General features: G+C 41.8%; 1 protein-coding gene across 8 annotated transcripts in view; it reads right to left on the reverse strand.

The window, feature by feature from the left end:
* The window catches only part of cacna1ha (calcium channel, voltage-dependent, T type, alpha 1H subunit a), a 137,192-nt gene that overhangs the window by 36,427 nt on the left and 74,980 nt on the right, over positions 1 to 25,785 (reverse strand). For 6 of the 8 annotated variants that reach the window (XR_013801851.1, XM_079645683.1, XM_079645684.1 and 3 more), the window contains exons 7-16: positions 24,024 to 24,336; positions 20,447 to 20,539; positions 18,955 to 19,193; positions 17,756 to 18,279; positions 13,416 to 13,615; positions 12,487 to 12,681; positions 5,893 to 6,044; positions 4,219 to 4,404; positions 4,011 to 4,128; positions 614 to 769 (exon numbers count right to left, since the gene is read on the reverse strand). Coding sequence is in view for 7 of the 8 variants with exons in the window: in XM_079645683.1 (XP_079501809.1) it covers positions 614 to 769; positions 4,011 to 4,128; positions 4,219 to 4,404; positions 5,893 to 6,044; positions 12,487 to 12,681; positions 13,416 to 13,615; positions 17,756 to 18,279; positions 18,955 to 19,193; positions 20,447 to 20,539; positions 24,024 to 24,336 (2,176 nt within the window). In the remaining variant the exon portion in view is untranslated. The remainder of the gene's footprint in view (positions 1 to 613; positions 770 to 4,010; positions 4,129 to 4,218; positions 4,405 to 5,892; positions 6,045 to 12,486; positions 12,682 to 13,415; positions 13,616 to 17,755; positions 18,280 to 18,954; positions 19,194 to 20,446; positions 20,540 to 24,023; positions 24,337 to 25,785) is intronic. The other 2 variants (XM_079645686.1, XM_079645685.1) reach the window with 1 other exon arrangement.

The following is a 25,785-nucleotide window of genomic DNA, read 5'->3' on the forward strand; positions in this document are numbered from 1 at the left end:
GCCCAGAATGTCAACCGTAGAGGCTGGAGGTCGGGGTCCAAACAAGATGACCTCGGTGTTGCTCTCGTTGAGGTTGAGGAAATGTTTGCTCAGCCAGGATTTGATCTCTGTCAAGCAAGCAGTCCATCAATAGCTGTCAATTATACGATTAATCCCCACTAAGCCCTTCTTTGAACGCCTTGAAGTGAATGAGGACATTCTCCTAGCTGAAGGCTCACTGCGTGGCAACATGATTTGGATGAGGAAGAATCGATGTTCTGAAATCATCAGTGGGTTTGTTTTGGACCGGGTCTCACTTTCATTCTCCGATCCCTCTGACGAGCAGTGGGGCCTCACATGATGTGACAGAGAGGTAATGAGAGTCCGGACCGGCGGCTGTGAGACTCCATCGGGAGTTCATTAACATAGAGAGAATCTCATCGGCATTCACACAGTTGTGGATGAGAGATGCTCGTTAAAAATGAGACATTCATCTTTACTCCACTCCCCTGGCATTAGAGCCATAATTGCAAGAACCTCTGTGAAATGTGAAGTTCCATATTGAAAAAACTAAATCTTTCATTAAAGTAAAAGGGTCAAACCGAATGACATATTGTGCTTATTGTGTTCTCACCTCGGCCTGGAAGCCTTCAACCAAGATGGCCACAAGCAGGTTGAAGAGCACGTAGTTTCCAAATGTCATGAGAGCGACAAAGTAGAGCGCCGCCCATGGAGAGGTGGAGGCCATGCCGTTATACAGCACCACGTTCCAGTCCTCCTGGGTGAGAATCTATCGATTGAATGAAACACAAAGTCAGCTTTAGAGATATGATATTTAAAAAATAGAGGAAAAGGTCAAGGGTCCACAGGCATGGAGAGAGAAGAAATGAAAGGCACATATAGAGAAAGAAAGGGGAACACATGGAGAGTAGAGGGGAAAAGGAAGCAACATTATCCCTTCATATTTAATATGCTTTATAAAATACAGTACTCAGTTGTGAAAAGAAGTTCTTAAATCTTTTTGATAAGTAAACGTAGTAATATCACTCTGTTAGAAGTGGAAATACTGCACTCAAAGTACGCTTAGAATAGCAAAATACTGCTGAATAGGCATTTTCGGAATATTGTATTACTGGATTATAATTAGTGATCCATTAATGTGAACATCATTTTAATTGAGTAGCTAGTAAACGTGGAGCCATCTTTAATGACTTCACATACTGCCAGGTATATTAAGTAAGGGATAATGTGCAGTGAGCCGGGTGTTAATGAGAAAAGAACCCCGACAGGGTGAATCTCTAGAGTCTGTCTGCTGCCGCTTCCTTCAGTGTTTATTTCCCGTGTGTCTCCCGTCCCTATTTTCTCCATTGGCTTTGGAGCTCGTTCCTTCTCTTCCACTGATTTTCATGAACACCAAATACAGTATGAATATTAAAATAAATAATCCGTGGTCAGACAAAAAACTAATTTGTCATGTCGTGGCAACAGCAGACTCCTTTCTGCAGATTAATATGACTTTGAATATGAGTTCAAAGCTTCCTAAGCAAGGGTATGTAATTATTAGTGGGGGACTGCTATGAAGAAAAAGCAAACCTCTGAATTTACAAATGGACTAATCAGAATCCAGTATTCAACCAAGCCATGTAATAACCATATTCATATTTCCTTAGTTGATTGTTATTATTTATAAATAACATGAATGTGCAAAGTCAGTTATGTTGTCAGATAATGGAGTAAAAAGTATAATATTTGCCTCCAATATGATTAGAAGAATATAGTTTGAAACAAATTGAAATACTAGTACTCTACTACTATTTAAGTAAATTAGTTTATTTTATTGCCATCCTGCTACGATACTTCCCCGTCATGCACATGGGATTACCACACATCGTACGTAGGTGTTTGTGTGTGTGTGTGTGTGTTTCCCTGTTTGAATCAATGTGAGTGATGAAAGCATTTAGAAACTGGGACGGCGTTCCCTGATGCGGCTCGAAGCCTCACTCCGTCTCTGCCCACTCATTAAACACAGTGGCAGGGATACACTGCGCTGTTTGTGTGGATGCGTGTATGTGCATATTTATGTGTGTGTGTGTGTGTGTGTGTGTGTGTGTGTGTGTGTGTGTGTGTGTGTGTGTGTGTGTGTGTGTGTGTGTGTGTGCGCGCACGTGTGTGTGTGTTTGTGTGTGTGTGTGTGTGTGTGTGTGTGTGTGTGGGTGTGTGTGTGTGTGTGTATCATCTCCCCAGAAAACTATAATAAGTATATGTTGTGAGCAGAATGCCTTCACATAATAATAATAATAATACTAATAATAATAATGTAATTTTATTTATATAGCGCTTTTCACAACTCAAAGACACTTTACAATATTAGGGAGGGGAGACAAACAAGGACAGGCAAACAAGTAAGTATAGTAAAATAAAAATAATAAAAAGGCAGTCAAGAGGAAGTTGATTGAGAGGGGGCGGGGCTTATGGGTAGACAGAGTTGAAAAGATGTGTTTTGAGGCGGGACTGAAAGACTGTGAGGGACTCAGAGTCAAGGAGATCTTAGGGGAGGGAATTCCAGAGCCTCGGAGCTGCCACTGAGAAGCCTCTGTCCCCAAAGCTGCAGAGTGTGGATGTGGGAATGGATAGGACAGGCAGCTCTGAATAAAATGCTTTTTCAGCATCATACTCCCACACCACACACACACACACACACACACACACACACACACACACACACACACACACACACACACACACACACACACACACACACACACACACACACACACACACACACACACACACACACAGACACGCGCACACACACACACACACACACACACACACACACACACACACACACACACACACACACACACACACACACACACCACACACACACACACACACACACCAAAGTGAGACAGTCCACTGCATTCTGTGGTCCACCTTTCTGCTGACGCAACCCTTATAGAAAAGGAGGACGATCTATCTGGAGCAATTGAACAATATCTCCACATGGGGAGAGTTGGAAATAGAGATGATAGTGAGAGAATCTGTGCATAAGCAGAAATTCTCATTTCACAGCATTTCTCTAATGAGCAGAACTTGGCAGTTGAGTTTGGAATGCACACGGACACACACAAATACACACACAACAACTCTTAAGGCTCAGTTTGACATTTTGCTTGGGTTGGCCAAGGAGTACACATAGGCCTGTGTTGGGATAAAAATATACACAAACTGACGAGTGTAACTCTTACAAATACAAGGTAGGACGGATGTGATGCTGCTGCGGACATCTTTCCCTCCTGTCATACACGGGTCACTCTGGGGAGCTTTTTTTAGAAGGAGAGCCAGAAACATTTCTGCCTCACTGTCAGAAAAGTTTTTTTAGATGGTGCACACGTCACCAGCCTACACTTTGGCTGTATAGTAAATGTCCTTTAAGCAAAAGTAACTTATACACTGTTGCTGGTACTAGGATGGGTTAAAAGCAGAGAACACATTTCACTGTGTGTGCTGTGTGCTCTGCATGTGTGCCCATTACAGAGGGTTTCATCCCTCCCATTCTATTCTTTTCTATCTAACGCTGTAGAAATGGCTACGGGAACCATGTTGGGGTAAGTATCTTAGCACTTAGAAATGTTGACGACACTGGTTAGGGATCGAACCGCTGAACCTCGGATTGGTGGTACAAAGCAAGGTTTATATACTGCCAATTCAAGTATGGTGATAGCTAACTTGCAGGCTGTCACTTCTAAAAATGTGTAATGTTTTTTGACAAGTAATAAGTAACTTTTGAATCAAATCTCAATCAATGAGAATACACAAAGCAGTTAAACCATAGGCAGAAGTTAATAAAACAACTATTATCGATAAAACATAAGAATAGCTGAGTCAAATCTTACATCAGGTCAGTATAAGTGCAGCTCTGGCAAATCAGAACGACTAAGAACAATCGGGGCAAACTAAATTCAATGTGTGGATTGAAGCCAGCAGACTCTCAAGCGAAGTAGCAAAGTGTGAAATTGAAATCTAACCTGGAACACGGTGACGATGGCCCACAGCAGAGAGTCAAAGTTCTTGCGGTCGGGGACGGTGTCTCCGTTCTCCATCTCGTGACTGAACTTACAGCCGAACAGATGCATGCCCAGTATACTGTGGGAGATAAGACGATGCAGTCATCCTTTGGGGGTCTTAACAAATGAGGAAGTTTGATGTGTGTGTGTGTTTGGTGTGTGTGCATACCTGAAAGTGAAGATGAAGAGCATCAGCAGCATGCAGAAGGTGGCCACGTTGTCCATGGTCTTCATCAGCACCACCAGCTGTCTCCTCAGGGCGGGCAGGAAGCGGACCAGCTTCAGGACCCGCAGCAGACGAAACGTTCGCAGGACGGACAACCCCCCGTCTGCTTGACCGATTATCTCCCACACACTGAGGAACACACACCGAATGTGAGATACAATACTTTAGATGTACTGTAGTGCACAACCACTGTATGTAAACATAACTCTATGGAAAAGGGAAACATTACAATGTGTTGAATAGAAAAAAGATGATAACAAACATCTAACAAATTCCAAATACAAGATAATTCACAGACTTCATGTTTCATATGTGCTCCTCCTAGTTTGTGGTCGTGCCCTTAAATTGAAACGTTTTGGCTGTTAGTTCAAAGCGGTTAAGAAAGTCTTTATCCTCTAAATCCATCACATTTTGTTCTGGGATTAGACACCAGTTATGAATGCAGACACAGTTATAATCTAAGAGTCTCCTATTAGCATGGTTTGAGCAACTAATGTCCATTTTGCCATTGGAGAGATTATCATATGTTTTAAGAGGAACTCTATGAGTCTGTAAGGGACTGGTAAAAAATAGCATTAACCATGAGTGTTGGTACTATTGGGGTAACAAATATAACAGTATCAGTACTCACTTGTTCACTATTTTTGTTCAGTGGTGTTTTGCTTAAAGTGTAGGTCCTTGTATCGTATAATCTAACAACTGTTTGATGCTAATGTGTATATTTTAGCATTTCAAATCAATGCTTATATGAATATGCTAATAATATGTTACATATATTATTGTCTTGAAGATACTTAGTTTGAGTAAATCAGGAGTCTTCAGGGTATTTCATGTTCAGAACCACAAGTAACCCAACTACACGTATACAGAAGTCCCCTGATCCAATACGGGCTCTTTTAAACTCGCTGACAGCCACACAGTACACCTCGACTCCTATCAGGATCCAGGTCTCCTGCCCCTGTGTGTCAATCTTAAAAGGTACACACTGCAGCAGTGAACCCAATGATTGACAGTCAGGAGAAGAAATAGGATCAGGGACTCAGTTGTCTAGTTCAGTGATTCTCAAATGGGGGTACGCGGACCCCTAGGGGTACGTCGGGGTACTGCAGGGGGTACGTGAGATTTTTTTAAAACGAAAAAAAAAAGTTAATTAAAAAATACCATGCATGATTACAAAAATAATCTTAGTACAATAATTTAAATAGAAAACACAATTTTATATAAAATATTCCTAGAACCACCAAGGGGGTCCTCATATAAACATGTCAAATGTGTGTATTGTATTTTATAGTTTTGCATAACATATCATTTTGTTCATTGGTTTGTTAAACAGATATTACTTCAGTTGAAAAACTTAATAAATCACACACTGAGGGAACATCAATATATTGGAATTATTTGTATAGGCTTTTTCGATCAAAAATATTCGGGGTCGGTCAGGGGGTACTTGGCCGAGAAAATGTTTCAAAGGGGTTACATTACTGACAAAAGTTTGAGAAGCACTGCTCTAGTTGGTGAAATCTACACTGTTGGAGCCATTGTTCTGGTGTATTTACATTCTGTTCTTGTTTTGGATTTTGATGATATCAAATGTTATTCTCAGAGATATTTTATTACCTGATGATCACGATGACGCTGTCGAATATATTGTATGGGTTCTTGATGTATCCGAACAAGCCAAAAGCCAGCAGCATGAAACCCATCTCCAGGACGAACATGCTGGTGAACACGATGTTACTGATCTCCAAAACATCAGTCAACTCCTCGGGCTGGGGGAGGGGGGAGAGGGAGAGAGAGGGAGGAAGATAATAGGGATGGTTAAAAGAAGAAAGAAAGACAAAAAGAAAGCAAACGTGAGCAAAATAGAAAGCAAGCAAGACAGTAAAGGAAGCAAGGAGGCAAGAAAGTGTGGATGAAAGAAAGAGAGAAAGACATAAGGAAAGAGAGAAGAAAGAAAGTGCGCAAAAGTAAGAAAGCAGGAAGACAGAAAGAGAAAACAAGCAAAAGAAAGAAAGAAGGAAAGAAAGAGCGATCAAGCGAAAACAGAAAGGAAGGAAAGAGGAAAGAACAAGTTAGTTAATATCTTCACACTTTATTTTCCCTGAGTTGTAAAAAGCCTGTGTGTTTTTGAGCTGAGACTTTATAAATCCAGTTCAGAGTACGGTCTCGCCCCATCACTCAAACAGGACCGGCAGCAGCAATCCATCAGTGTTGATCTGCTCTGCTCACAGAACAGTACAGTCAGTGATCCAGCCCGTCGTTAAGCATGTAGTCTTTTCAATGAAAACACAGCAATGTTGTGCTCCGGTAAACGCATCATATCATTTTTTTATTATTGAAACATTTTGCCAGCGCTGCATCATTGATCTCAACGTGCTGGTTCAGGTTGAAAGCTGTGGATTGGGTTCTATTTCTTTCTCATTTCAATATCCATCTATCCAAATCAAAGCATTAAATGAACCAATAAATTGCATCAAATTGATTTTAACGCTTGTCTACGGGGTGGAACAGAGATCCACAATTAAATCTACATATCTAATCATTGTGATAATCTCTTGTAACAATTCTACTTTTCCTTTTTTCCTGGAGTGTTTGATTATTCAGTGCAGATGAGCTCTTAACTATACATGCTTAAAGAGAGCCTGGAAGTTTAAAAAGCCATTTAGCTTCTGGTCTCACATTTTATTTTCACGCATGGCAGTCTCATTAAAACTCATTGGGATTCTTTTCATGTGGGGATCAACTGGGAAGAAGAAAACACTTTGTGTCCCAGCCCAGGGAGAGTCAAATCCAGCAGACCCAATTCCCAACTAATAAACATTGAAGTATTAAAGGTCCCGTGTCATGCTTTTCTGGTTATTACTCGTCCCCTTGTGTGTTATGAAGCTTTTTATGCATGTAAACGGTCTGCAAAGTCACAAACCCTCAAAGTACACCCTGTAGCGAGTAAAACTCTAACACAGAAAAGACCTGTCTATGCTGCCCCAGAACGCCAATTGTTTTCTTCCTGGGTACGGTGACATGCCCATACCCAAATGGACCCATTGGTCCAAATAGACCAATCCCTGGAGCCGTTACGTCCGCGGAGCCGTTACGTTAAGTCCGTGGATTGGTCCAAAAGGATGAATCTGTAGACTTCCTCACACACACACACTCAATCTTTTCAGCTGCAGCTCGGCCGATTTCTCCTCCCTGACCCTTAGACGGCGGGACGCGGCGAGGCTGGGAGTCGGTGTGTGAGCACACACACAAACTCCCAGCCAGGCTGCGGGTGTGTGTGTGTGTTCGGGCTGGGTTTCGCTGTGTTTCGCTATCTCGCAGACGGCCAATGGGCTCACAGGGAGGGGGGGGGCAGGAGCTCCAACAAGCCGTTTAGGACAGAGAGTGAATACACATACTATACAGAGATGCTGTACGAGAAACCAATGTGATTTTGGAAATTGCACAATATAAATCTATTCTAGTAGACCTCAACAATGGAAATATGATCAGTAGAAATGGCCATGACATGGGACCTTTAATATATAAAATTCCAGATGTCCAGCTACAGCAGCAGATAAGGGTTAACCTTCAGTTTGTGTTAATGTGCACTATCAGTAACCGGCGGAAACATCAAGAGTTGGCCTATTTTCTTCGTTGTTTTTCATTCTTAAAACGTGTTATACACATACATATGTTGAAGCGGAATGAAGCTGGAGGTACATGAGGGGTTTCCCTTTCACAAAGACACTAGTCAATTCATCATCGTCATCATCCATATTGATAATTTCCTATTATATTAAAGATGATTCATTCAGGCTTACTTGCAGTACAATCTACTTAAAATCAATGTTTACATCCAATTATCACAGATAGAGGGCGCCAGACTACACTTCACACCTCCCCCCCCCCTCTCTCTCAAACCCTACACACTCCAACAGACACACACATCTCTCCTGTGAAGATGTCAAATATATTTTTTACAGCCACATTTCCAGACCCAGACTTGTTTCTTTTTGAAAGACAAGCTGTTTAAACTAAGTTTATTTTATAAACCATATGTTTGGCATTCTTCACATTTGCTCCAACCACACTGCAGTACTTCCACTGTCAGGCATTTAACCGGAAAATAATGTACTTTCTTTACTCCACCACAATCAGCCTTTGTAGATGACACATTCTGCATGATAATTAACTTGATTGTAATGCTATAAGGAAGTTTCTTTTCTTTACTTACTTAAGTCTCGGCATGCATAACTTTCAATTGTAATGAGGTATGTTCATTTTATAGTGTATTTCATTGATTATTTCAATACTTATTGTATTTGAATACAGCTAACAAAGGTAGATGTTGAGATGTCACTGCATGACAAACAGATAAACTACAACTCTCTGTATCTTTATCAATTTCATGGATATTTCTTGTAAGCCAAATCCATCACTGTATGATTCAGTGTATTGATACGTGACCCAATTCTATGCTATGATACGCACACAGACACACACTTTTTCCCCAACAGCCTATTGGACATGCTGAAACCGAGCCTGTCTGATCCATTGCTTAGCTGTCTCTTATAAAGTGCAGTAAAGGGTAAGTGTGTGTGTCTGGGTCGAGCCACCATGTTGAGCTATTACTTCCATTACAGCAGTAGTTTGACGGCGCTTGAAACATTTACTTCTATAGCTTGTATAACTGTGACCTCAGTGTCAATATGAACTGCTGTATGTGCAGTGTGGGGTTGTGTAATCTAACGCATGCAGCTTCCCTTTTTTTTTTTTGCATTACTATTTTGGGCTGATGAGCTTTTGAGTTAATTGGGACAGTCGTGATGCTTTGAAAACCAAAGCAGTAACACCAGGGGACCCTATTGCAACTTTTGGAGTTCCGCATGGTGAAGTAGAACAATGCCATGTTTTTATTTTATTTTTTAAAGAGCTGGGCAGACAATTGAAAGACTTGCCGCCTGGCTGTCTGTTCAAATTGTCTTTTACTGACCAGCCAGCGGCACATTAAAAACTTTAAAGCTCCTCACCAAAGCTTTAAAAGAGCTCTCTGTCCGCTATCTGAAACCGTCACAATACTAGAGTCACATACATTATTATTTAACAGTGGACTACAGGCTTTTTCATTACCTCTGTGGTCGACACACCGGAGAAATGAAAGAGCTTATTGCTGACTTGCAGGGCAATAATTTCCATACGCTACACAGCAGTTTTTATTGCTGCTATACTTATCTTTACAGTGAGTTGGGAGGCGAGGGTGCAGAATGGCCAACCGGAGAATTCAAACACTACAACATATAATACAGCAATAGCCAAAGGGTTGGAGGTTTAAAAATCTCAATAAGCATGCACGACCCAATAATCCTAATGTCTTCTCTGCTTTTAGGCTTTACTCAGCACACTGAATTCTGCTTCCTGTACTAGTGGGTTGACAAACGTGTGAAAACGTTCAGTAGCTGGTTGAGTTTAAAGGTTAGAAAAGCCGACTGTATTCAGGTCCAGCGGCGAGGGAGGCAAATGTGGGAGGGGGGGAAAAGGAAAAGATCTCTCGCCTCTGTTAATACATCCCATCAACCTGCCTTTGAGATGTCAGCCTAATACAACGGTGCACTTTGTTTTATAGTAGCAATAGATTGCCGTGATCATTAGCAACTGAGTGGTTTTAAAAGTAATTAGGACGGCCTCTCCTTATGTCAATATGTTTTATGTCATCAAGCACCCCGAATGAGTGTTCGGAACTATCGCTTTAGACGCTGCTTTCCACCCCCGTCATTACGTTTGACAGACTGAGTGCTCAATCAGAATGAACTAGTGTGAGTGCCCGCAGGAAGACATTTGCAATGTGTTTGAATGCCAATCTACGAATGACCTTGCCCTTAAGAATATGAGGACCAAAGCACAACTGAGATATGCACCTCCCCCACACCCATGCATTCATAAATGCATAGATATGTAAGAATTAAGGGTTTAACACCTAAGCCTTCAACAACATGAGTGTGTTAATCAAATACAGATTGAGATATGGTGTTTCTTTTCTTTTTTAAACCGCAAAAAGCTCATTTAAAACGTTTTGTGAGGGTTAAAGAGGTCTTCTAATGCTTTTGGGATTTTCCCTTTCCTGTAAATGCCTCCATTTGACTTCTTTGTTTACTTCACTGACATCATTATGTAACACTTCAATTCTATTTTCTAGCGCTCCAACACATAATACGTGATAGGCTAAGGGGCGGGACATCTCTAAGCAGTTGACCAATCACAACAGAGCCAGCCAGCTAACCAATCAGAGCAGACTGGGCTCTGGTTACAGACAGAGGGTGAAAAGAAGTGCTGCAGCACAGGCAGTATGAGAACAATAAAGAGCTTTTTGAACATTTAAAACATATGAACGTGTCAAAATAGAGGCACACAATACAAATGTAAACATGAACATTTGCCAGTTTATGAGGGTAGACAGGTTACCTTTAGGATTATTTAAATGTGAATTACACACAATAATCTTAAAGCATATATTTATTGTGCATTTATTTGTGATTTTTGTGGTGTACACAAACTTCCAGGAAAGAGGTTGTGTTCATCTTGCAGGCAACGAAGAGTAATATAGTCCTAAAAAAATTAACTTTGGGATTTATCGTCGATGCTGTTATTTGTGAGTGATCAAGTTGGATTTGTGTCATTCATGAACAGCATGTGGTTGCGTATTAAAACTTCAAGTCATACTTTTATAGTATTCCCAGATTCGAGCTTCCAGACGGTGCATTTGAAATCGATTTTTACACTCACACTATCTACACTCAACCTCCTACACCACCTCAAACACACTTATACACTCGTAGTCTCGTAAAGTTTGGCTGGGTGTCACATGAGAGGGATGAAGGGTACTAAGGGGAGGAGGAACTCTTACATAACTCTTCAGTCCCTGTGAGTGTGTGCGTGTGAGTGTGTGTGTGTGTTATTGGCCCAATAAGGCCATGGCTCTCCCAGTCGCTTCTTGTGTTTATATCACAAAGATAGAAGCACACACACATACACACACATCCCCTGGAGAGGGAATTAGAGGAGATGGGAGCAAGAGGACACAGAGAAGAGAAAGGAGTGTGTGTGCAGAAGAATCTTGTCTTATGGATTCTACCCATTTGCTGTGCTGCTTGAAAACTAAAAGGTTGTGTGTGCGTGTGTGTGCATTTAAATGATATTTGGGTGTGAAAACTCTGCAGATGAATGTGTCGGCACAACTCTACAAATGTGTCAGAGTGTGCGAAAGTGGGTCGAGGGAAGCAGGAGTTGTATTATTAAGCTGTTATTTTCCAGATGCTGGCCGCACACGGTAAACTAGAAACATAATCCTTGAGTGTGACGGAGTGTGTATTCGTGTGTGACGGCCCGTCCACACAGCAGCGTTAAAAGAATCTTGAAAACTTGGAGGTGGGCGCGTCTGAAAGCTTGGGGATTTTTTGCGAGCAATGCGACCAACAACCAATCATATGAATATCCCGCCCCCGACATACAAAGCAAAAAAGCCCGGGGATTTTATGCGAGCAATATATATACTGTATATTTATAAACTCCCCAAACAGGCGAAAACCTACCAGTTTCGCCCACTGTCTCTGCCACCTCCCTCCATGCCTGGTATCCCGGTAAATAGTTACTGGTCGTAAAGAACCGGGTGCTTTGCTACCGTTTGGAATATGAGGAAATGAACTGCAGTATGTCTCTCCCAGCTTACACGCGGTTTGATTGGCTAGCGCTTGTACTGTCAGATTTGCATAAACGGGATTTGATTGGCCGACGCTTCCACCTCAAAAGTTGAACATTGCTCAACTTTTGAATCCTGAAAATCCTGGAAATCCTGGAAACCTTCGCTTTGCTTCCCCACAATGCAGTTCGGCGAAAAGCGAGGCAACGTGATGTCACCCCATTCAAAGCGAATGGGCAGAAGCGTTGGAAGATATTTTGACGCTGCTGTGTGGACGGGCCGTCAGAAGGAGACAGTTGGTATACTTTACTTCTCCACTCTCTTCCTTTGTTCCCTCACCCCTGGCCACCTCCCCTGACTTTTGCCTCATTTCCTCTCATTATACTCTCAGGCAGCCAAATGCCAGTTTCACAAACAAATGCCGCGTCTGATAGTTCTCATCCAACTACTTGTTTCTCTACAAAGGTCAGAGGATTGGAAACAATGATCTGAACGGTTCACATTTGTCTCTCTCCCACATTTCAGTTGTGTCTTACCTGCTTATGGTACTCTATCCCCATGCTGAGGGTATTGACGAGGATGGCGATCATGATCCCCCGGTTGAAGTATTTACTTTCCACGATCCTCTTCAGTTTGTCCCTGAAGCCGACCCAGGCCCCGACCACTCCGTTTTTATACTCCCTGACCCCTCGCCGTCTGCTCCGACCTCGACCGCTTCTCAGATCTCCCCCCTAGAGCAGAAAAGATAGGGGAGGTATATGAAAGTGAGGCACTAAAGGGATAAACACTGATGGAGAGTATTGAAGAGAAACTTTCTTTAATTGTTTTTTATATAATTATGATATACTGTATATATATATATACAACATAATCTGAAAGAAAACCTATAAATTACAGTATTTTGTGTTTAGTGTCAAAACTTTCAAGTGCAATTTCTTATTGTTTGGGCGTGACAGGGCGTACATTTGCCAAGTTGCACCCACTGCAGTCCAGTAGAGGGCGGAGTCTGTGTCAGTTAGTACAAAGGTTACGTATTGTAACCCTAGTTCTATAAGCACAGGTGGAGCCCTGTGTGAAAACATTAAGAGAGCACTGCAGCTTTTCAGTTTCTCTGGATTTGCTATTTATAGGTAGATCAGTACAATTATTGTATTTAAATGTTTTTCTGTAAACTACTTGGGATCCAACAGACAATGGAATGAAATGGCTGCAATACGTGTAGAGATTGAGATTCAAGAAAAACTTGAAGTGGTATCTTAATTTTTTCCAGAGCTGTATATGTAGCCTTATATACTGCCTTGTCCACACATATTCGGAGAGGCTCGTCCTAATTTGCTGGCTACGTTACAAAAGGCCTCCTGTGCTTATAGAACTAGGGTTACAATAAGTAACCTTAGGGTCATCCATTGAGCACTATCATTAATGCCAAATCCCCACTTCCACAACCTTCGTCCTCACTGTTTACCATCATCGTCAGTGCACCCCCGCACAGTCTGACCTGGGGGAAGTCGTGCAGTCCGTCCGGCTCCCCCCTGCCTCCCTCCAGGTCTCCCAGCTCCAGCTCCAGGGTCTCCAGGCTGCGGGCGCACTGAGGGCAGCTGAGCAGCTCCAGCAGCAGAGGGCTGGGCACCACGCCTGCCAGCTGGTACAGCAGCCGCTGGCGACCTGGGGGGGTGGAACGGGTGGAGACTGTCAAACAGTGCAAATGGGTTTATACAGGCTGTCCTCATTCGAAGCTGCTGTGTCATTAGCTTTCAGAGAAAGTCAAACATGATAGGAGTTCATGCTTGATCCAAGCCAATGGGTTCATATATCTATGGTTGCTAGATTCAATTCACAAATTATAACGTCATAATATTAAATAAAATATTATCTTTACATCATTACTACAAAACGATCCTTTACTGCATTATCTTGAGTGTGAATTATTATGTAAAGCACTTTGAAGAGCCTTTTGTCTACAGATGTGCAATATAAATAAACTAACCTTAACCATCATCTCCATTTGACTTTCAATTCCATCATTTCAGAAAACCATAAAGATATAATATATACATAAACAATAATATAGTCAAACTTTATTCAACATAATTCAGTCAACAACCTCCTCTTACAAAGTGGAGTAAGTAAGTAACCTCTACAGAGATTGGAAATGGCCATGGAATAAAAAACAAAGCCGAGATACAGATACAGACAGCCAGCAAAAAAGACCCACCCATCTACCCGAAAGCACAAAGTGCAGTGACACACTGCCACATCAACAGGTTACCATGACGATGTCAGCATATTGCCAGAGAGCAAATTCTTGGTAATTGCATTTGACTTACAATAATCCCTAGCAGAACAAATGCTGTCAACATGTCTCGATAATTCATCCCCTAGGTAAGGTCAAGCTACAACCAAGGATGAATGCCTCAAGCTGATGGCAGCTGGAATGAATGAATTGGCTTTGTTCCTTGCCAAAGTTATTTATTTTGTGTAATTGTGGCATGCATTAAAATGTGGCAATAATTTAAATAAATTGTGGTAACAAATGATATCTCACATTCCGTAATTAACCATAATAACGGATGTATAAATGGTGGCCTCAACTTATTTATATTTTGTCTAAAGCTACTCCCAGGCTCCTGAGAGGCAGTCCACAGGGCAACAAAGTCCATAAATGGTTCTCTGCCAAGCATTTCCTGCTGCTTGTTAAACTCAATGTTGTGAGCGCTGGGTAATTGAAGGTGACTCATATGAGGACAACATTATTTCTTCTCTAATTTCTTCTTCTAGAAATTCTTCCTTTAATGGTGACTGGACGATAACATCGGGTGGAAGAGAAACAGGCTGCAGTTGGTAATAAAAAACACAGCAAGAGGCTCTAAACACAACGGTAACAGAAACACTAAAAAGTGCATGCAGTGTTGAAGGGGTGTCCTATCTGAGTAGGGAGCCAGAACGAGCCTCTTTGTGCAGCGAGCAGTGAAACTCGCCCACAGTCCGGTACGAGCTCCTGGATGACTCCCCTCACCCTCTGTTCTCTGACTCCATCCTGCTCAAACCAGTTTAAAGGAACCGCAAAGCTGCTCAACATGACTTCTGGGAACATCAGCTCTTCAAAAGCTGATACATCTAGCCATAAAAACAGGCTTGTGAGAGTTATCATCACATTTCATTGACTTTGATAACCTCCAAATTCATTTCCAAGTCTACTTATTTGTTTTGAGACCAACTCTTGACAGATTGTTTGCATTCTTACTAATTCTTTCAGCAAATGCCTTCGAGGGACACAATATTGTCTGGCAAACTGCTAGTTGAAATTCACCCCAACTTCACATCACTTTATATTACATTAGGGTTGGATTAGATTACATTTAAACTACAATTAGATTTGACAGCGCCAGCAAATGTTCCCAAAAACAGCACAAAGAGGCTTTTCAACCCCAAACAGCACTCCAACTCTAACCCATTACATCGCAAGGTCCAACATCATCTGACAGAGCTGAAAACAAATCTAGGAAAGTCAGACAATGACTGGAGACATTTAAATGGTTTAGCTTTCAGTCAAGTGCAAAGCATTAAATCACACATTAGTAGTGTTGCTCTCACTCGGCGAAGGATTTGTATTGACTCTTTAACACTTTGAACACACTTGAGATGTTTTAAAGCCTCTTCCTGCACTCTTCCTAATCACGTTCTTCTCTGTATTTATCCCGCGTTACACAGTCTTCTCTGCAGTAAGGAACTAATTCATGTGCGCTTAATGATGTTTGGAGTGTCGGCAGCCAGCAGTGTGTAAATGTGTGTTTGTGTGAGCTTGTTAGCAGTTTCCCCTCATTAGGACAGAAGGGAGGAGTCTATCTATCTTCCTGCGTTTCCATTTTTCGTCTGCAACCAACAAAGTTTGATGTTGTCCGTTTCTCTCTCTGCTGGATGCCCTCCCCCCAGCTAACCCTTCTTTCTCGCTCCCTTATTATGAATCACATGTATTTCTCTCAATGCCTTCCCCTTCTAGCCCATCCATCAAAATCTAAATATTTTATGGTTCTCTTTTGAACTCCATCTACTTCTTCTCGCAGAGAATAACAGTTTGTTTATGTTACTTTAAAGTGCCCTCTTTTCTCTCTGCCCTGCCACTCCCCACACACGGTGTTGATTCCTGCAATCCTCCTCTTTATCCACCTGTCTGCCACTGATAGCCCAAGCACTTGAGACATGGATCACACACACACACACACACACACACACACACACACACACACACACACACACACACACACACACACACACACACACACACACACACACACACACACACACACACACACACACACACACACACACACACACACACACACACACACACACACACACACACACACACTACCTGCTGGCCTCTTGAAAATTATAAAACTCATTTTCAATACAAATACCTGCAGGTGTATACATCACTTCAGGGGACATTACATTGACTTACATGCATTTCCTGGAGACTTATCCTAACCTTAACCATAACCAACACATGCCTAACCCTAACCCTTACCCTTAACCTAACCCTAATCCTAACCCTAACCAAGTCTTCACCCTAAAATGAATGATTCCCCTCATGGGGACCTCCAATTTGTCCCCATAAGGGAAGCGAGTCCCCACACGTGACTGTGTAAACAGATTTAGGTCCCCACAAGTATAGTAATGCTAGGCCACACACACACACACACACACACACACACACACACACACACACACACACACACAGTCACACACACACACACACACACACACACACACACACACACACACACACACACACACACACACTCTTCTAAAGAGGCCAGAGGTATTTGCTCAAGGAAGAAATTAAGATGAAAACATTGAGAGGGATGAAAAAGATATTATGGAACCCCAGGGAAAACAGAGTATCAAGTAAATGTTAAGAAGGGAAATTAAAGTAAAGCGAAACCCACTCAAAAGAAAAAGAAAATTGCTCCTCTCAGAATGGCAACGGCCTTAAAAAGGAGCATGTTTGAACTCTTACTTCTCAGGCTGTCTTTTGACTCAGGTCATGTGACACTCAGTCAATGCCCTATTTTATTTATGTTTTCTCTTTTTTTATTGTAATCCCTTAAGTATATTGTTATTTGCATTGTTGGTGGAGCCTGGGACTTAAGATGTCCGCTGCCAAAACTACACTGTAGCTATTGTGAATATGACAATAAAGCCTTTGAATATCATAATCTTGAAGCAACACTTAAAAATGTTTTGAAGCTGAGTCAGGCTCCACTCTGTACACTACATGTATATACTGTATAACCACCATAGCCTCACACACACAAAGACTGTTATATCTCTGATGTGCAGACATACTGCCTGTGAACGTACAACTTTGTGCAATACCACAGCTCATGTGAAATATCAACCCTCGTCCAATGTATGCTTTCTTTTTCTTTCTTTCAATATATTTACAATTTGTAAAGATTACCAGCTTCTTGAATATTTTTATATGGGCACATTTTCCAAAAAGAAATGCTACTTAGCTTTTTCACCACGGCGTACTTATCTGCTATTTACATTTACTTATTGTGTTTTTATTAATAATAAGGTCTGCTTACTTTTTCATATAATATGTTAATCTCCTTTTTTTACTTTAATACGCACTGTACTGTTGCTGCTGTTTTACATTAATTTTGTTCTACAATCAAGGCTCTTTAAATGCATGGAATGTGTCAGAGTGTGTGTGTGTGTGTGTGTGTGTGTGTGTGTGTGTGTGTGTGTGTGTGTGTGTGTGTGTGTGTGTGTGTGTGTGTGTGTGTCTCCTCTTACTGTGCTGTCCCATGAGCTGGTAGAGCTTGTTCAGTGTCTCTGTGTGTTCAGACGCCGGGTGGTTTTGGGGGTGATGCTCCGGGCTGTGGCCCCGGTGCTGGGAGTGGGGGGGCGGGGTCTTGCTGCTGTAGCTGCACACAAACGAGGGCAGGATGGTGGGGTAGTTCATGCCCCCGTTCAGTCGCCCCAGCAACGCCCCCATCCCCTGCGTGATGACCGACGGCCCCCCGCTGCTATTCCCGTTTGTACTTCCTCTCCGCACAGGAAGCGACTTCATCTCAAGCTCCTCCCCTCCTTCTCCGTCCGTGTGCTCGAGGGTCGCCGCGGTGATGGTGGTGTGCTGCCCCCCGTTGCTGAGGCGACAGTGCTGGTGCTGATGGTGCTGCAGGAGGTTGTGGATGGGTCTGAGCCACAGAGCGTTCCCCGGACCCCCGCCCCCTCTGCTGGAGCCGTGGCCGTGTCCGTTCCCCCCCCCGTTACTGCCCGCACCGCCGCCGTTAGGGTTCACCTTTTTACGCCTTTTACTGGACAGAGGACAGGAGACATTAAACATGATTAATAACTAAATAAGGAAGATTATCAACACTTTAATACCGTATTTTCTGGACAATAAGTTACGCTTTTTTTAGCTGTCTGGCTGGTCCTGCGACCTATACTCCGAAGCGACTTATATATGTTGTTTTTCTCTTAGCGACATATTTTTTTATAAGAGCGACTTATTCACAGGTCACAGGTGCGGCTTATAGTCCGGAAAATACGGTAAATGGTAAATGGACTGCATTTATTGAGCACTTTCATAGTTTCAACCCATTACAGCTCTTTTTACATACTGTAATTATGTGAGATTCAAAATGATCAAAGCACACAATTATAAAACGAGGAAAACCCACGGAAACAACGTGGTCATTTCAAACCAGGGTTTTAATCCTGATTCGTTGGACAGTCACCCTCTTAATATTACAGGAAATCTTCAAGCATGTGTGAAATGAGTTCAACACAGGTTATACACGTTCAATGTCTAACAGGGTTGCCTTGTACTTAAATTACAACAGATTTTTTACGGAAATTCAAAAAACACAAATTCTCTAAAGCAATAATGCACCCCTTTAACTTCACTTCCTGTCACTGATATGTAACTGGATATTCCCACAAGTAGAAAAAGTAACGATGCCACCAAAAACTAAAGTGCCATATCCAACCTGTGCCACCCGGAGTATATCCTCTGCAGCCTGCGTGAGAACTTGCGATAAAGGTGGCTGATGTAGCGTAGCATCTCCTCGTAGCACGAGCCGGGTTCGCTGTAGCTGGCGAGCGTGGAGTCGTTGGACATGTAGCGAGCACGCTGTTCCCTCATCAGGGCGTTCTCCCTCTGCTTCGTCTCCGAGAACTGGGTGGCGATGACCACGAGGCACAAGTTGATCATGAAGAAAGAGCCCACCTGGTTAGGGGGGTAAAGAATGGATTAATACAGCTAAATCATTGCAATGGTGTATGAGCAGTTGAGTTAAAAAAAATGCTGTTACAAGTGTGTGAAAATGTCGCCTTGTGGTTAAACTACTGTTTAATTCTAGGAACAATTACCAGATTGACTTCATCCCCCTTAGAGGTGTAAATAGAGTAATAAAACACTGCCTCAACAAGAAGCCAAATTAGGGCTTATGCATTATTAAGATCCAGAAATGTGTCCAGATATAGGATGATATAAATGATTTTGTTTTTATCCTTGCTTTGAAATCTGAAAATCTAATCAGACTGTGATAAGAAGGCTTTGACAGGAATTGAAAAATATCTTTCAACTCTATAAAGAAATGTCTATTTAAGAGGCCATTACAGCATGTTATTAAAAGAGTGATTGAAAATGAGATGGGCACTTTCTACAGATTTTTTCTAAATCTTTTCTCCGACATCCATCTTAATTTTACTCTCAACCACTGTCTATATGAATCACTCAGATTTTTCTTTCACCTCTTTCTCCATCCCCTTTCCCTCTCCCTCTAAATGTATTATACAGTAAGCACTTTAGCATCAAACGACAAGGCATGCAGCTCATACTGCATTGTGATATATACTGTAGCTGGAGCTGGGAACTTTGAAAACCCCAAAAACAGCAGGATGAAAGTGAAATTATGCCCGATAAGAAGTCTGTGGGGTTCAACAGAGGAGAGTTGTGCTCAAAGCAGAGTCTTGTGATTCTCTTTAAAAAGGTTATTCTGGGTTTAGCAAAGCAAGACTGAAATGCAAGTACACAAAAATATCTTTAAGGAGCAACACGGTATATTTATATATGCAGTTGTTTTAGCTGCTATTGAGCTGTATAAAGAGAAGCAGGAAAAAAGTATTGTTCCAGAACAGAGTTCAGAGTGGTATTGTTGTTGAAAATAGTAGATTAAAATAAAATGGCAAACATGAGTTCATATTCTGAACCCACTTGTAATTAATGTGCAAAACGTGTTGATCAGTCCTAAAACAAAGTCATTTTAGAAAGCTTTCGTAAATCAGGGTAACGGTGAAAAATGGGCGCCATTGTTTTTGTTTTGGTTCAAACAAGACCCATGTTAGTCTATGTAAATATTTTTGGACCCAACCAAAAGTCTATTTGTTTATGTACTGGTATTTTAATCCTAGTAACACATTTAAATAGGAGAAAAAGCTTGTTATCTCAAACTGAAATAAACACAAGACGGTACTTACGATAATGAGCAGTATAAAATATACAAAATTGTAGAAGGAGTGAGCGTCCATGACATAGTACATGATATCTACCCATCCTTCCAGTGTGATGACCTGGTGGGGGGGGGGGAACGAAAAGACAAAGAAAGACAGACATTTTATTAGAATAAACGAGAAAGCGGGAAAAACGTTCCTATGTAGATGGCTTTGTCTTCAAAAACACATGACACCCTTAAATAAACTCAAAGTACACAGCAAAGTTTGATCCAGTACGTTTCTAAGTCTGTTTTAAGCCTGTGGTGTCGATTCAATCTCTTATGTGTGTATGTGTGCGTGTGCGTGTGCGTGTGCGTGTGCGTGTGCGTGCGTGTGTGGGTGTGTGTGTGTGTGTGTGTGTGTGAGCCTGGGGACTGACGCAACTCTTTCATGTAGCCACTATGCTAATGAGCGGCGGTGGAGATGCTGAGACCTGACAGGGAGGCTCAGCTCAGCTCAGCCTTTAATACACTCACACCTCAACATGTACACCTCAGCTTGTATAACACATTACAGCACAGAGAGTGTGAGCATGTGACAACTGTATAAGCAAACGTACAGTATATACATGTCCAAACACACATGGAACAGGCACGTGCATGCAAGTATTCCGACGTATGTATTTTTTGAAGAATCGTACACAAACATAGCAAGAAAAGATACCACAAATGTGTATAATGCACACACACGTATAATGGAGACACACAAAGACCCAGAGGCGACTAATCCGCTCTCTGCTGGAGTGCTCTCCTGCACCAGATTTGAAAAGAGCAGAGGATTCTCACTATTGAACAAAAATACATCTGTTAAATCATGAATACTGAATGGCCTACAGGGCATACGCCTAGGGGCCCAAAGTGTCTTCATATATACAGTGCCCTTACAAGAGACACAACCCAATCAGGAAGAGACTCAAAATGACCACAACAAAAAACAAAACAAAATCACAAAAATACAACAAACAGAACATAAATGACTATGGAAATGAGCAGCACAATCACACAGACACACAAACCATTAACAAGGAGAGACATGGATTCACAACAACTATGAAAGGGTGCAATACATGGCAAAAAAAACACACAAAATCACCACAAAGAGAAACAAAAAAGCAAAACAATTAGACTACACTGTGTGTTTTGCTTCTTTGTGTTGAGACAGGTGGGGAGTTCTTAAGCAGCTCCCTGTAAGAGAAACATGTTATCATTGGGGATCCTTTTATTCACTATGAATAAGAGTCAGACCAGGCAGATATTCAGTCAAGGAAAAACATTATCTTGCCAGGCCATGTAAGGCAATCTGAGTTGAACAGACTCTCACTCATTCATACCAGATATCAAGAATTGGAATTTGACCAACAATACAAGGACATCATGTTCTTTACAAAAATGAGAGAAAGGTCAATTCATAAAGGACAATCACTTCATGAACAGCACATGCACTTCTAAATGTTCCTCTTGTTTCAAGCCATGTTGTAAAAGTCAATGATATGCATCGCGAACAGAGAAGATTCTCAGCTGGCATCGGTTTGATTTAAGAGGGAAAACGCAATAAACTGAACGAATCTTCTGCTCCTGAAAATCAGAGATAGCTAGCGAATCTTCCAGGGCCGTAATTCAAACTAAGGATATAGCCCTAGATGTGGAGCAAAGAGCATGTTGGAGCTGTCGTTTGTGAAAGGCCTAACCAACACATCGTGAAAGAGCCCCGATGGATACTCCTGACACAATTGACAACTAGTTACCCCCTGTGGAGTGGGCCGATTCAGAGGTCTGGAGACTCTGGACCCAGTTGTGTGTGTGTGTGTGTGTGTGTGTGTGTGTGTGTGTGTGTGTGTGTGTGTGTGTGTGTGTGTGTGTGTGTGTGTGTGTGTGTGTGTGTGTGTGTGTGTGTGTGTGTGTGTGTGTGTGTGTGTGTGCGCGCGTGTGTGTGTGTGTGTGTGTGTGTGTGTGTGTGTGTGTGTGTGTGTGTGTGTGTGTGTGTGTGTGTGTGTGTGTGTGTGTGTGTGTGTGTGTGTGTGTGTGAGTGAGTGAGGGGGCGAGGTCAGCAGTCATTAACCTGCTAACATTGGCTGAGATGTCTTCACTCTATTAGTCCTTCCTCTTCTCCACTAACAAAGGTCAGTCTATTTCCTGGCTGGTTCAGGACTGGTTATCACCTGACATCCTTCCATAAAGTCATTTCTTATCACACACACACACACATGGTGGGAGTTTACGAAGGTATGTGGTGGGTACCCATCGTGAGCTGTTAAAAGATTTTGGTTCTCCGCAGGAATCCCAGGGTAACCATGAATTAACTCAATTTTGGACCACAGGCTGAAATTTGTTCAGAAACTCTGTGCGGAAATGTATAATTCATGTTCTGTATATTTACAGATATTAAGGGAATAAGGCTGTAGACTGGAATAACAAGCCAAGCAACCCATTCGTAGAGCCTCCTGTCTTTCTCCTATCTCCCTGTGTACCTCAATCACTTTTATTTGATTTGTATCACTTTTTCTATTGATGTTTCCACCTACTTGTCAACCAATGGTCTATATTATGTTTAATTATGTTATGTTTCCAATAACACACGCCTTTTAAATAAATAAGATTTAGTTTAAAGGAAGTTTTTCGCAAATTGTAGGGGAATTTTCAACTTCCTTTGAATGCAATACAGAGAATTTCCAAATACTAAACATAGGAAGTAGAACACACATACACTCTTTAAATGCCCTGCTTTAAAACTAATCTCATCTAAGACCTAAAGTGATGCTTGCTAAACCATCACAAATGGGAAATAAAAATCAGCAAATCTGATCTCTAAAGCCTCTTACTGTGAGACCACACACACACACACACACACACACACACACACACACACACACACACACACACACACACACACACACACACACACACACACACACACACACACACACACACACACACACACACACACACACACACACACACACACACACAAAGTTAAGAGTACCTAACAGGGATTACTGTGGGATGTGAATGTGTGTGCGTCTTCAGTATTCACACTTGAGGGTAAGACTATCTTTTTAGTAAGTCCATAATACGCCGTGACATATCAATCATCGAGTGCTGAATATGGGAATTCATATCATATCAGTACGGACAGAGTTAAGGACTGAGATAAGGAACAACCTCCCATGGGGGGCTGGGTTCAGAAAGAGGGAAACATTTCATTGGATGTGGATGAGCTCTAGCTTTCAGGCGCATGCAATATAATGGCCACAATGAATGATTTTGGAATTTAAACACATCTTCAACACACTTTCAAAAAACCTTGTTAACAATAACACACAGTTTGCTCTGCATGTTTTTGCTTCCATATCTACACATAAACCCCTTCTTGCAACTTACACATTATGTATCACTTGTATATAGACGCTTATGGCACTACTTCTATTCTAGTTTATTGTATTTACTTGCATTATGTTATCAGTTTTATTGTGTTGCACTGTTGGAGGAGCCTGGGACCTAAGATTTTCCTCGATATAACTACACAGTAGCTATGTACGAATGAAAATAAAAGCCTTGAATCTTACCTGAAATATGGCTATCCAGGCGTAGCCGATATTGTCAAAGTTGACGGCTCCCTTGTGAGGGTTTAACTCCCCGGGGCGACACACATTGTAGTACTGGTTCCAGTTAACACACCCGTTCACACTGGCCCCGCCCATTCCCATCATTGCTGAACTGTGTTGGGGAGCGGCCAATGAGCACTCGGCCCCGCCCTCTGTTTGGGGCGGCACATCGTGGCAGCGCAGCATCCCGTTCTCTCGGGGGGCCGAGCAGATCAACGGGCTCTCCTCGCCCTCCTCCGTCATGTAGTAGGGACTGATGGACAGGTTGTACATTCTGCATGGAAAAAGAATAACAACAATTAATGCTATGTTAGTATATTTTTGTAGATCTGTTTCACCTTTAAACTGCTGAAAATGGTTGTTGTTGCAAGTTTTTACAGCGTGTTATATTAGCAAAGTACTGTAGATACTGACACTAATGTCTATTATATTGAAAGGAATGAACCATTGAACATTATAGCACCTAAACGTGTCACAGTAGAGGCACAACATAAAAATATGAACCTGAACATTTGCATAATAAGGCCCTTTAAGAATAATTATTCAGGAAAGGGTTAGTCATTGTTTTATGATTTGAAAATGCTTGCATAGAAAAGAGAAATAAACAAATACTTCCCAGGATCTTGACAGCAATGGTAAATAATACTCTTTCTTACGAAGACAATTACTAAAGTATTTATTGCACTTCTCAACACCTTCCTTCTTTTTGGCAACTGTTCTCCTCTGAGTGCCAGCTGGTTCAAGGTAAAACACAGAATCCAAATCCAAATGGCAGTCTACTTGTATTGGACACTATTTGATTAAGAAATGATATTTTCTAACAAGAAAGAGCCGAGTAAGCATTTAACATATTGCTTGACCAGAATTTGCAAGTTGACTTTTTATGTATTGCTCCTACTGTGCCATTCACCAATAAGCAGGATCAGATTATCCTTTGGGCCCTTTACAGTGAGCTCTTATATATAATCCTGGATTACATGTTAGAAAGCAGTGTCATCACTCCATGAGAGATGATACTGTATATCGTCGATCCTATTAAACAGGCACACATCCAATCACAGATGTTATCTTATCTTTGAACAAAACACCTCCAGCGACAACGACAGACTACAACTCCCACTCTGTTTTCACACTGTATTCACTTATCCTGTGTGCTCCCATCTCTCCTCAGAATCTTAATCAGTGGTTTACACTCTTGTCATAAATCCTTTGAAAAATGGGGAAGGACAACCTTGTGTTGTAGAATTTCTCAGAATTTCAACAATGAAGACAGAGAATGTTAAACTAAGAGACAGAGAATGTTAAAATAAGTAGCTTTTGCTGTTTATAATCCCTGGAAAAGCAAATCTATAACCTCTAATCTTTTTCATTTAATAAATAGTCCGTTAAATCGAAGCTATCCTGGAGCGGGGGGTTGGAGTTTGACCAATGATTCTGCAATGCATCTTTTAAAAGTATGTGTTTTTTTATAAATGTTTACATGGACTGCCCCCCCCCCATCCCTTAGGGGAATTCATTCACAAAAAACACACTGGACGCTGCACTAGGTCAGACACCCACCAAAGGAGACTGTGAAGTCCACCGTAGACGGACCACTTTTGGACAAAATGTCCTCTCCATTAAAGGCAGCTCGGTGTGGAACAGCCTCCCAACTGAGATACGGGATTGTCCCACTCTCAATAGTTTTAAAGCTCAACTCCAAGAATGGTTGAGAAACAAACAG

This window comes from Notothenia rossii, assembly GCF_949606895.1.
Source record: "Notothenia rossii genome assembly, chromosome: 8".
NCBI classification, from domain to species: Eukaryota; Metazoa; Chordata; class Actinopteri; order Perciformes; family Nototheniidae; genus Notothenia; species Notothenia rossii.